The sequence below is a fragment of the Pagrus major genome, chromosome 3, assembly GCF_040436345.1.
Source record: "Pagrus major chromosome 3, Pma_NU_1.0".
NCBI lineage: Eukaryota > Metazoa > Chordata > Actinopteri > Spariformes > Sparidae > Pagrus > Pagrus major.
Window position 1 is genome coordinate 15,554,063 of NC_133217.1, and position 12,878 is coordinate 15,566,940.

Sequence of the window (12,878 nt, forward strand, 5' to 3'; positions counted from 1 at the left end):
GGTCACCAAATGAATCCATGCTGCATAAGATTTTGAGGAAAGCACATAAAATCCCCCCAAGAGGGAAACAGAACACACATGAGCAGATACAGATCAGTGAGATATCATGAGACACATAAATGCACAAGGCAACAGATGCCATTGTTAGTATGGTAATAAGAAACATGCAGAGGAGGAGAAGGAGGTGGGAGAGGATAAGAGGAGCGGGTAGCAGGTAGTATTAACAGAAAGAGCAGCAGCAATATGAATGACTGTCAGATGTATTTCACCACACAGTCTTGTATTGCATAGTGGCCATTAAATTAATCTTGGATCTTTTTCCAGGACGGAAAGCAAGAACATTTCTCCATCTTGTAATTGATGCTCTTTGATTCTACATGCTTTTTTGATCATGGCTCCAGGAACGGCAATATTGGTCCAGCGCTGGTCGAGGTTAAAACGTGTCAACAACCTTTGGATGGATTGCTATGAAATCTATTACAGACATTCATGTTTCTCTCAGGATGAATTGTATACACTGTGGTGTTCTCCTGACTAATAGCATTCTCATCAGCCTCCAACTTGGCTTTGTATTTAATGCTAATTAGCAAAAAATGTTAGCATTATACCTTGCTTAGTAAGATGGTGAACATGGGAAACATACCTGAAAAACATCAGCACGTTAGTATTGTTAATATGAGCACGTTAGCATGCCCACATTAGCATGTTAGCTGAAACTTAGCTCAAATAAGCACTGTGCTGTAAGAAACCTGGCAGGGCCACAAGTTAGACTCATATGCCTCCTTTCCACACTGTTTTATTTTGTCCCCATAATCACGGACCTATGCCTGTAGTGTTCAATGCAAGGAAACACATTTCTTTACAGATGGATAGACATGTCACCTATATGTTGTACAGCTAGCATGCTGCCAAAGTTAGCTAGCTAAATACTCTGTTGTATTTTTCACTTATAGCCTACCAACTATACTATTTATGCATACATTAATAAAGTATAGTAAAGTATAGTAAGTAAGTTAGCTGATTAGTTTACGCTAAGTTCCAGTGGAACCAAGTGGTCTGTCCGAAATCCCATGTGAAGGTTCAAGGCATACTCCGGACCGGAACTTATTTGTTTTAAAACATAAAAACATAAAATGGCTCCACTGTAGATGCTGAGCTAAAAGGGTTACCGCGCGGCGCGGAAGGTGTTGACATTATCTTTTCAAATTAATCCGGGATCTCTGGGCTTCTGGAGACTTGGACGGTGATTGAGACTTGAAACTTGTCATGGAATGAGGGGGTGTAGTGATAACTGAATCCTCAGTTTTGGGTGAACGCATCCTTTCAGCTGACACAGCTGTTATTTACACAGTGTTTAACTTTTGTTTTCCTTAAAAATCAGTTGGTAATACGTTTTGACTCCATGACAAAAGCTAATGCACTTTAGCTGTTGTTGTTTCTCACTTGACGTTTAATTGTGTATTTATGTATTATATATTTGTTAATTGTGATTTTTCTGTCTTTTTTTTTAACTGGTTCCCTTTCACAAAGATCTTTTATCTTGGTCAGCCTTCCTGGCCAAATAATCATTCAATTAAAAATAATAAAAATGGACTGATTTATTTTTTCCACATGACTGGCAACAGACCGCTTTTTATCCAAAGGGTGCTGGCTGTGAGACATTCCAGCTACAGCAGATGAGATGTTACAGTATTATATCAGTGCAGCAGACTCCCAGGCACCCAGAGATACAGCACCCACACACACACGAACACACTCGCCGGGATGGATGGCTCTGCCAATCAGCCGAGCAGACTGCAGCCCCAATCCTCGGCAGTGCGCTTCTCTCCCACAACGGTGTGACTCACACCCGGAGCTCTGCAGCCAGTGGAGCGTATCAGCCTCCATCTTCGCAGGAAACACTGCCACGGCTTCCACTTTTCTATCTCATTATGCACTTACATACACTTGCTAATAAACCCGGCATGCTCAAATCAGCCGTGCAAACATGCACTAAAAGTGTGCAGGGAGCATGTTGACAACAAGGACAGAAAATAGTCCTGATGCAATGCACAGGCATGATGTGTTCATGATTTTGGAAGACAAGGTTTATGTAAAGAATTGGCTATTTAATTTAATTAAAAATACATACACTATACATATACTGTATATATTGCAACATATTTTATGTGGATGAAATATAATATTTTATCATCAGATTAATAAAGGATTGAAGGTATCAGTCCAAATAAATAAATAAACAAACACTGTACAATCAAAGGTTTTGTAACAGACGTCACCCGGCCCCATTGAGCACAGCATACAGCTAAAAGTGCTGCAAAACAAATACGATTCTGAGGACAAGCTGTGACCCGGAGTACGTGTGTGTGTGTGTGTGTGTGTGTGTTTGTGAGCGTACAAGCTGTCTCGATTGTAGAAGGTTTGGTGTTGCTCCTGTTAGTGTGTGACTCGGGAGACAAGACGAGATGAGTCACACTCAGAGCTGTGACTCATGTCCCCAAAGTAACACGATGTACTCATAAAGATAGAAACACACACACACACACACACACACACACACACACACACACACACACACACACACACACACACACACACACACACACAAACACACACACACAACCCACAGCTACACCTGTGTACACTGCAAATTATATACATTTCATACTGTACATGTAGGACTCAGCTGGCACTTGTTAGGTGTTTCATGTTCTGTGTATTATTGACAGTTCTGCATATTTTAACATCTTCAGTGTAAAAAGTTCAAATGTGACAGGATGGAGTTGCTCAGTTATGAGGTTGGCTCAATGTAATATAATACAGATTATAATATCTTATAACATACTGTACAAATATGATACTCCATATTGTGCCAATACTAAATGGATTTTGAACATATTTTCACAAAGACAATGAATCCCTTGACTTTTCCTCAATAGTCTTTACCAGGTTGATGTTTGTGGTTACACATATTGTATGGATTGCTTTGAATCTGAATCTGAACAGCTGTTATATTGTTTAAAAATGGGAATAATAGTTTCAGAAGTTGTCAGACACAGACGTCATAATCAAACACTGGAGTGGGGTGAGGCCAGGGGTTTTTACGAAAGCTATTTAACACCTGACAAGAACCTCTTAAGAGGTTGGTCGTCAACTTAATGACATGCAAACTTTGTGTTGAGTGCTAATTAGCGAATATTGGCATGCTAATAGGCTAAACTAAAGCATGATGAACGTGGTTGACTCAGCTGAAACAATGATCCAGTAAAGACAATGTACTTTTTATGAGTATGAGTTTCATCTGAGTTGGACGTGTCTACAACCAAAAAGGAAAAGTCCTCTTTATGTAGCTGACTGAAGTTTTTTCCTTCAGGTTTATTAAAATCTGAGACTGTTCTTCAAATCAATGGTTCCCAAATGGTGTTCAGTGAGGCAGGTCAGGATGAGCTGTAGGAGTTTGTTAAGACCATAGATTATTATTGTAATATACAACTTTACAACAAGTAATGAATGAGCTTTTAATTGACTATATCAGTAATATGTACACATTAATTCCCTAAAAACATCCTTTATAAATCAACCAAAAACTAAACATGTACAGAGGGATTAGATAACAGTGTTCTAAAGGTTATTTTGCATGGACATATATACATTCGTACCTTGAGGTTTTGGCTTGTCCTTTGGTGTGCTTTGGGCAAAAATAGTTGAAATAACAAAAACATTACTATAAACAACAACAAAACACCAACTTCTGATCAACCCATACCCATTTCAGGCTTTCCAGTTAGTACCATCCACTTCCAGTTGAAGCCATGCCTATTCCGAGTATGTATAAGGATACAGATAATTTAGTTGGTTGAACAGATACAGATAATGGTGTACTCTCTCATCTATATCCAACATATGTTTTATCCACCTACTATTGAGGAATATATCTGGGTCTTTAGTTGTCAGGTAGACAATCTTTTCACCACCCACTCTCCCAAAGTGTCTATTTTCCATTACGCAGCCTCAACCTGGAAACTGCCAGCTTTAATTTTACATAGGGGAGCTGTAAATTGTCAGCACTACATACAACCTTTTTATCACAATAAATGATTTGGTTGAGTAATAACAACCAAAACATCAAATATTAAATATTAAATATAAAAAATATCACTTACTGTGAAAGATATAGGTTTTTATTCTTGCCACTGTGGAACAGATTGATAAAATGGACCCAAACACTAACAGAGACTAACACATTGAGGTTTGCAGATCACAACTTTATTTTGGTCATTTATTTAGTGACACTCGATCCTCATTTTATTCCATTATCTTCATCATAACCAAAAACACAATGAAACAATGAAACATCAATAATAACATCCAGCTGAATCAGTGCAGTAAACCTATCATGATTATTTTTTTTTTTCTAACTTGTGCGCTCCATTATTCAAACTAATTGAACTAAACTGGAGGACCTGATCAAACAAGTAGCCTCTAAGGTGCCAGTGCAAATTCACTCACCTCAGCGCTTCAACACTTACTCTCCACTACTGACTGTAAACAAAAAATCTGATTGGTGTGATAAAATACAGAGAGGGGGAGTGCCGGGCCAATCAGAAAAGAGTCTTTGTTCGGAGTTGAAAATAGAGCACTTGAAGCCCAACTGTTGCCTGGAGACACAGATTGCAGGCAATTAAGGAGCCCGATTACAGTGGAGAGAAAATAGGTGATATTGTCAATGGAGCACGAATTTGTGCATGTGTGTGGGTGTGAGGGTGAGGGTGGGTGAAGTGCATGTGACTGTGCATGTGTTGAACACATGAGCATCAGTGCAAATATGTGAAAACGTAGATACAGAATTATTAGCGATTCGTTTTCATCCTCAACCTGTTTTGCATGTGAGCACCTTTCTGAATGTCCCCTGATCTGCACGTGTGTTAACGTACGTGCGTGGATACATAGCGTTTCTACATGATCCATTCATTAACACCTTGTCTATCTACATGGAGAGCTGGTACTACCCATTTAAAAAAAATTACTGATAAAAAATACTGAGGAAAAATACAACAAGCACTATCAAGAGGGAGGTAAAGACATCAAATTTTCTACCCTCAGTCATCAGGATTCAGCTCTCTCTGAGTGTTGAGGTGGACATTACTCACTGTATTGTTAAAATACAACACTAGTGTACTGCACGAACACAGTCTACGGTCAACAACTATATCCTGATCCTGCAGTACGAGATGTTTAACAGAGTCACAAGGTCCCTGGCTGAAGTCTTGGGGCCTCATTTATACATATAAGTATTACATGAGTAAGATAAATAAATATTAGAGGAGACGTTATGCTGCTTCTCAAGTGCCTGAAGCGTCTTATCAGTAGTCCCGCCTTTAACTACATGACTTCTTGACATCGCTACATCACCACAAAATTTGGCCTTTTTGAATCCTGTTCTGTTCAGTGTTCAGACCTTTATATCTGAAAAACACCCTCATTTGAATCATTTGCATGCTAAAATGACATCTGTTTCATAAAAAAAAAAACACAATCCAACCAGTAAAGCTGACGCCCCAGGACGAGGACTGCAGCCTGTACACCATGTAGCTCAGCAGGGATCTTTTTTAAGAAGTGGGCTGCACATTTTCCACTTTGGACAGTGTGACAGGAATCTTCCCCTCCTCTGTACCTGGTGGCTTAGTGACCACATCCCCTGGAGCCCTACACTTTGGCTCCGACTCTCCTCTCCGCTCCCCTCCCCCCGGTCTGTGGAACAGCCTCTCTTTGCAGTTGGCCCTGGGGAGGATCCAAACCACGGCCCCCATCGCCGCCAGGGCCGAGCCCAGACAGGACAGCCCGATCCCGGCCGCTGTGCTGAGGTGCAACCCCCTGTTGAAGCTCACGGCCTGGGTGTCCACGAAGAACAGGTCTCCCTCACCGAACGACTCAATTTTGTGGGGAGTGGAATAACCGACTGACAGGCTGGCAATACCTGCAGTCAGGATCAGCAGACCCAGGGCCAAGGACACCTGGAGGGGGACGGAGACAGAAGGCTGAAGTGGTGATATGTGCAGCCATGGTCTTTTTTTTTCTTTCCACAGCGCTGTGTTCTTGTTAGGAAAGGTCATTTTGTTGTTTGTGATGCAGAAAAAAGCCAAATTACCAAATGGGCAGGGGGCTTACGTGCAATCCCTCACCTTTACAAATACCACCACACCACTGCTCGCAGTTCATCATGCAGACAACAGTTTGAAATGCACTGTTTGCACTCTGTTACACCAGACAGAGTTTTAACACCGGGGAAGCTCAGCACTGGGAGGTGAAAACAATCACACGGTAAGGGCTGGCAGGGAAGTGGTGCATGAAGAATATAGCAGGTTACTTTTGGGAAAACAAGCTAAACAAATATCTCAAAATTAGGGGGGATAAAAAACCTTTTCCCTAACCTGATATTCATGTATTGATGAAAAGGCTTTTACAATCACAGTTAGTCTAAAAACAGCACTTAATCAATTGTACTGATTGATGCAATTACCAAGGAAGGGACTATGAATGGATCCACTTCAAGCCAGTCAGTCACACAGTAGTAACATCATCACAGTTACAACAGAAGGGACTGAACATAAAATAAAAGATGACGATTCATAACTATGTGACCTTCTGACATGAGGAAACATTAATCGGAAAACAGTGCCTCCATATTTAGACTGCACTATAACTGTTGTATATGTTCTAAATCTTTAAACTGTATTTTCTTCATACTCTGTAGATGCTCTAAGTAGTTTGTTTACTTCCAGAGCTGCAGTCTGAACACATGTTAATCAAGAGAGGAGGTGTCACAACCCGCCTGTGAAACCACAGAGCTTTGGTTCACACGTTCACTTTGCAGTTCAGTGATGATATGAATAGAGATAAAAAAGGTTGAAGGCATGCTGGGAAATAATGGCATAAAGAGATATATTTATGCAAAATCAGCCACTGACTACACTATATAAGTGAACAGTTGAATGAAGCTCCTATGAGGGTACCTGACCCCCCGTGTCCTCAGGGAATTTCGCATATGTTTCAAAACAAACCTGCAGAGTAACGCGCATCACTTCCTGTGTGCCTGCAGGATTTCTCATGGGACGTGACAGATACCAGTGGTGGATTTAATCTCTATTGTGTTGTATCAATCAGTGACTGATATTTATTTATTCATTTATTTAAATGAAATATCAGAGTAGGACTGATTGAGGAAATTAAAAACAATATTTCTTGCTGCTAAATAATGCAAGAAATTTCAGAGAGAACAGAACAGAGACACTTTTTGTACGCCTACTTCTGCTTTTAAAAACTTAATTTAACTTACAACTGCAGCAGTTACTGAATTGAACATAGAGTTAGTAATGTGAAAGGTTATACGACTCAGAATCAGACAGATTAAGTGGTGATGAGTAAAGTGAACAAGAGGAAGTTCCTCTACCTTCCAAACAGCTGAGCTCCACCACAGGGCTGACCTCTGGCTCTGGACGAACCCTCGATCCTCCGGGTCTCTCTCCCACATGGAGGACGAGCACTCCTCGTAGAAGTGGTGCAGATAGGAACGAACCCCAAACTGAAGACAGCTAGAACCCGCCTGCGAGGTTATTGTGCACAAATTACACGGGGAAAAAAAAAGTCCTCTGTGATTCCAATTGGCTGCATCTCTCTTTCACGTTTAAAGAAATGATAAACAACACTTCAAACTACGGCCCACAAAGTGTTGTATAATTATTTAGTGCATATGGGCATACCAGTAGGAATATGTTAATAGGAGGGAAAAAAAGGTTAATTGATAAGGGGATAACAACTTTGTGTTCATACGCTGTATTTTAATTAAATAAACCCTGTTTTCCCACTTTTTGGTCTTGTAACCAAGCCAGAGTGTGATGCTGCGTCCACTTGCTCCGCAGATGGTTCTATTTCCCGAGTTGGGAAGTTGTTCTTCCAACTTCAGTGTGTTCATGTGCTTCATGTCAGAATGTCAGAGCAACATGGGCACCAAAAAGAAGTCATTTGCATTTTATCGCTTAGAGTGTTTAAACACGTTGACAGCTGAAAGAGCAAAGGAAACAATACAATGACTCATATGAGGTCAACTAGGCAACTCATGTACCAAGATCTTCTCAGATTTTCCGCATTGTTGGTCCAACTTCAGAGGGCTCTTTCCAATAATTCCAGCAGCACATGAACGCGCAGTAACTGTATTAATTAACAAACTTAACACTGTTCTGAAGGTATTTCCAGAATCTTCGAATCTTCGAAACATCTAAAAAAAACCCAAAAAACTGCCCATCCAGTGCACGATGATTTTAGTTTCTCTTATATATGTTACAGTACCAGGGCTGGTACCAAGGTGAGTTTTCCTGTTTTCCAATTTTCATTAAAACATTGTCAGCAGCCATTTTTGTCTCTCTTTCCCATCAATGTATGTCAATGTTGGTTTGTGTCCCTCTGTCAACGTGGGTGTCTGTGTCATCGTTTACAAAAATCTGTGTTTCGGGAAATGGAGAAGCTGAAAGGATTTTTCCAAAATGTCTATTTTCAATGACATAAAACACTGGAGATCCTGATCCCAGCCATGTATGTGCGGACAGGGCCTGAGCGAAACAGATGCTTTGCTATGTGACTCCAGCGCAGCACTAAAGCTGATACACCAGAGATGCAAACTGGGTCTAGTGCTGATACTGCAACAAGGTATATGGGCTGTAAAATAAAGCAGCCCCTCGTTACACCCATTCAAAGTGTGCAGTGTGGTTTCCAGTCACTATTTCACTGGCATCCCGTACGTACAAAATATTTCCACTAAATTTGTGGGCCATAATCTAGATCGTTAGCGGAGCATATTAGATGTCCTCTGTACTTCTGACTAATGTTGATCATAAGACTCTTTTAGCTGCGATAAAATCAAATAAAACTCCCATCACCCGGAGAAACTGCAGCTCACCTCACTGCCGGAGGACTCTCCTCCTGAGCCAGAGACACAGGCCTCGGAGCACAGCGCCATCACACCTCACACACCTTGTACACCTGCAGTAGAAGACACACACACACACACACTCAGAGTTCTGTACAGATTGATATGTGTACATGTCAGCTGACAGGCTGTTGCCACACAAACACTGTTTATCTGCTGAATATGGATTCCCCTCAATAAAAGCCTCCTTGGTGGTTATAAATCCAGCCCTGTGTCGTCGGGTTGCCCCAGTTATTGTTGCTGCATGCGAGCGATTGACGGCTACTGTGGCCCTGAGGTGGCTCTATTACCACCCACGGATGAGTCACACATATGCGAGTGCGTGCGCGCTCCATTCTTCCTCATACGCATATGCACACATGTCCCTCTGTTGTTATTCTCCTGAGGCGGTTTGATTGATTTCTTTCATTCCCTGCCTTCAAACTGTTCCTCTTCGCAGCCACACATGCCTGATCTCAGTCGGTACGAGACGGTATGTTTAACCTGACTGAAACATAATGTAGAAAAACAAATCAGCAGTCACTAGAGGAGAACATGCTGCTCAGGTAATGTAACGTTTGTACGCTCATCCAAGGGCAACATCTTCAACCCTACAGGGTGAGCTGTTACTAAAGGTGGAATTATCAGTCATTGGAGGTCCAGTGTGTAGGATTTAGAGGCAGAAAAGGATGTAATACTCATGATTATGTCCTCTTCCACAGAGTCCGCAATGTTGCGCTGCCATGTTTCTACAGTGGCCCAAAGCGAGCAAATCCTATGGATTGAATAGTCAACATCTTTACGTCCAGTATCTAGCTCTTCTATATAAATCTATGGGCGCGCAAGATGCTACTAAATCCTCCATACTGGACCTTTAAATAAGCTTTTTGTGTGTGCATGTTGTTGGTGTTGGTTTGCAGTGCCTGGTCTCCTGTAAATCATGGGGATATAAACAAAACTAATACAAAAAGCCCAATAAAGTTCTAATGCCATTAAAAAGCGCGCGCGCGCGCGCGTGTGTGTGTGTGTGTGTGTGTGTGTGTGATGGTGTCAAGCTGAAGAAAAGCTTATTCAAACAGGTAAATAGATTTTTTAATTTCAACAGGCTGTCATAAATTAGCCCTAAATGAACTGTTGCAGTGTGTGCTTTAACCTCACTGAGTAAAGCTTTTAGAAACATTATTACATTTTCTTCTGAAAGGAGTCCTGAGCGTGTCCAGACTTCATCGACTTAAAATCAATTTTTTTTTTATAATACTGACACCTCAATTATTTTTGTCTGGCTTAGTTCTTCTTTCCAAAGGAAAAGATCTGACCTTTCTCATTGTATTCACGCTGAATGTCAACACAATTAGAAGAACGAATTCACAAGAAAATGAGGAAGTCCATAATAACATCATTTCAATGGATAACGTCGACTTCAAATGACCTCGCTTCTAATGATGCTTTTAAATGAATGTGTGGAGCAATGATTAGTGACTCCAGGAGATTAGTTGAGTATTCCCATTCAGTGGGAAGTCCCATTCAGCTTTAATACATTTCAGTGGAAAATATTTGTACTTTTGTTTTTTCCCCCACTCAATTTATCAGTTTTAGTTACTGGTTACTTCTCACAGAAATAGTTACTTCTTATAGAACAGATGACAGATTAACAATGTCAACCTTAGCTGCAGTACTTTTACTTGTAAAGAAGTAATTCTATGTTGTTGTTTTGGTGCTCTTACTTTAATAATGTAAATGCTTGTTCCTCCACAAAGTGACTCACAGTATGTTATTTAGCACTTATGATGAATTAGTTAGTATGTTACCAGCACATCTTAGAGCTGCTCAGAATGACTTTCTTTCATTTTTTTATTAATATTATTTACAGTTACTAAATACATTTACTCCTGTACTGTACTGTGCTAAGTACTAAGTAGGTACTATTTTGGGGAACTTCCATCTTATGCTGCTTTATACTTCTACTCCACAACAGTTCAGAAGGAAACCTATGTTAACTCCACTTATTTATCCAACAAAAATAGTAACTAGATAGTTCTGAAAATCAAGATTTCACATTAAAAAATGATAACTGGTTCTGTCCCAAAAAGGCAATATTGTACACTATTTCACAAAAAAGAAACATTACAGAAAAGCTAGAAACACAAACACAAATTTGTATAACAGAACTCACTAATCATCTCAGACCATCAGATTTTTCTTGCGACCGTCTGAGGAGGGCCGACTAAACTGCCTCACTTAAAGAAGACCTATTATGTGCTTTCTTTTGTTTCCCTCTCCGTCAGTGTGCTATATTGGTTCTTGTGCATGGAAAACATCTTGAGAGTTAAAAAGGTGAAAGCTCCTCTCTCCCACAAAAAACACTGCTCCTCAAACGTCTCGTCAGTAGTCTCCCCTGTAGTTCTGTGACTTCTTGACATCACACTACGTCACCGTGTCACATATTTGCACAATGGATGCCTAAAGGTAGTTTGGCACTTAGGAATTGATTTAACACAGCTACTCTGTTGTTGTTAGCGGTTACAAATCAGAGCAGACTGGATATTCAAGGGGGGGGCCTTAAAGAGACAGGAGCTAAAACAGAGTGTTTCAGATGAGTTGGGAATGAGACTCAAAAGTCAAATGCTACCTATGCGTCACTGTTAGCTATGCAATTATGTAATATGATAACATGACACTCAGTTTTATGCTAAATGAATGCTTTAAGTAAATTTCGCTGATAATACGCAGCTGTATTTTTTTTACTTAAGCAGGATTCTCTTACTTCTAGTTGAGTAGTTTTTTACTTCAGCATTGGAAAATAAGGTCCCCAGAACACTCTGCCCAAGCTGTTTAATATGCAAATATGCTTTCAAATACATTTGTGGAGCACTGACTCACATTATATTATATCTATCTGTCTATCTATGGCTTATAAATGGCTTTCTGATTATTCCATTTTCACAGGACACATTAAACTCTGGCACAGTGTCCAGTCCTGATAAATAAACACTAACACTGCAGCTCTATAATAGAGGCTGTTGAAGCAGAGCACTGTCCATGGTGCTGATAAGTTTGCCCCAACTTTCCTCCTCACTCACAGGCGCCTTAAATCCAGATTGATTATAAAAAAAGCTGCTTTATTCTCTCGTTTCATTTGTCTTATTTGATACTGAAGCACCCTGAAAATGCATCAGGGTTCCCTCACTGTCCCTGAAGGACACATGACATCACATTTTCTTACATGCTAACAGCCTGCTCATAACACAGCACATATTTTGATACAGTCGCTCACATCCTCTCAGACCAGGCACGATCAGAGGACACGGACACAAACTAACAGCAGCACTGGACTGTATGTGAGTCATCGCGGCCGTGCTGCCTCAGTTCAACTCTCACTTTTCTCCGTCGCACTTCATCTACAACCACTCAGTTTGCCCCTCATCCACCTCCACACCTGCAGCCTCCTGCCCTCACTCTGACCGAGTTCAGTCTTACCCCCTGGCCGGAGTGCTCGCTCTTCTCACTGGGGATCCATGTGCTGTCGGACCGGTTGATCTCCGGCGCTGCTGCTGATGTGAATCAGCCGAACTGAGACACTGAGCATGCGTGAAGATGGAGGGGGGAAAAAAAAACATGTGTAAACTCATGACAGTGTATGTCTGTCTGTTAAACCATCCACTTATATTTCTTTAGACACATCTCAATGACTTCTAATATCTTCTATCAGCCTGATAACACACAATTTATTCTTTAAAAATATATCTGATCATATATATCTTTTCATTTTTATTACCTGAAGAAGTCATAACCATCTGAAGAGTTAAAGGGGCAGTGTGTAGTTTTCAAGAAGAAATATAGACTCAGAATTTTATTATTTATAATATTATTGAGGAAATAATACAAACTCAGAAATATTTATTTTTTCCATGACTGA

The 12,878-nt window shown here is 40.5% G+C and overlaps 1 protein-coding gene across 1 annotated transcript; it reads right to left on the reverse strand.

Moving 5' to 3' along the window:
- Positions 1 to 5,609: 5,609 nt before the first annotated feature.
- nrsn1l (neurensin 1-like) lies at positions 5,610 to 9,013 on the reverse strand. The gene is made up of 3 exons (XM_073462929.1): positions 8,954 to 9,013; positions 7,451 to 7,603; positions 5,610 to 6,014 (listed from the first exon to the last, which is right to left on the reverse strand). The coding sequence occupies exons 1-3, from the start codon at positions 9,011 to 9,013 to the stop codon at positions 5,610 to 5,612; spliced, it is 618 nt and encodes a 205-aa protein (XP_073319030.1).
- Between the last annotated feature and the right edge of the window lie 3,865 nt (positions 9,014 to 12,878).

Excerpts from the sequence above, each read along its gene's own strand:
- nrsn1l (XM_073462929.1), bottom strand. The coding sequence starts at position 9,013 with ATGGCGCTGTGCTCCGAGGCCTGTGTCTCTGGCTCAGGAGGAGAGTCC. Across the intron at positions 7,604-8,953 it reads GAGAGTCCTCCGGCAGTGAG|GCGGGTTCTAGCTGTCTTCA; the intron begins GTGAGCTGCAGT and ends ATAACCTCGCAG. Across the intron at positions 6,015-7,450 it reads GGAGCTCAGCTGTTTGGAAG|GTGTCCTTGGCCCTGGGTCT; the intron begins GTAGAGGAACTT and ends GTCCCCCTCCAG.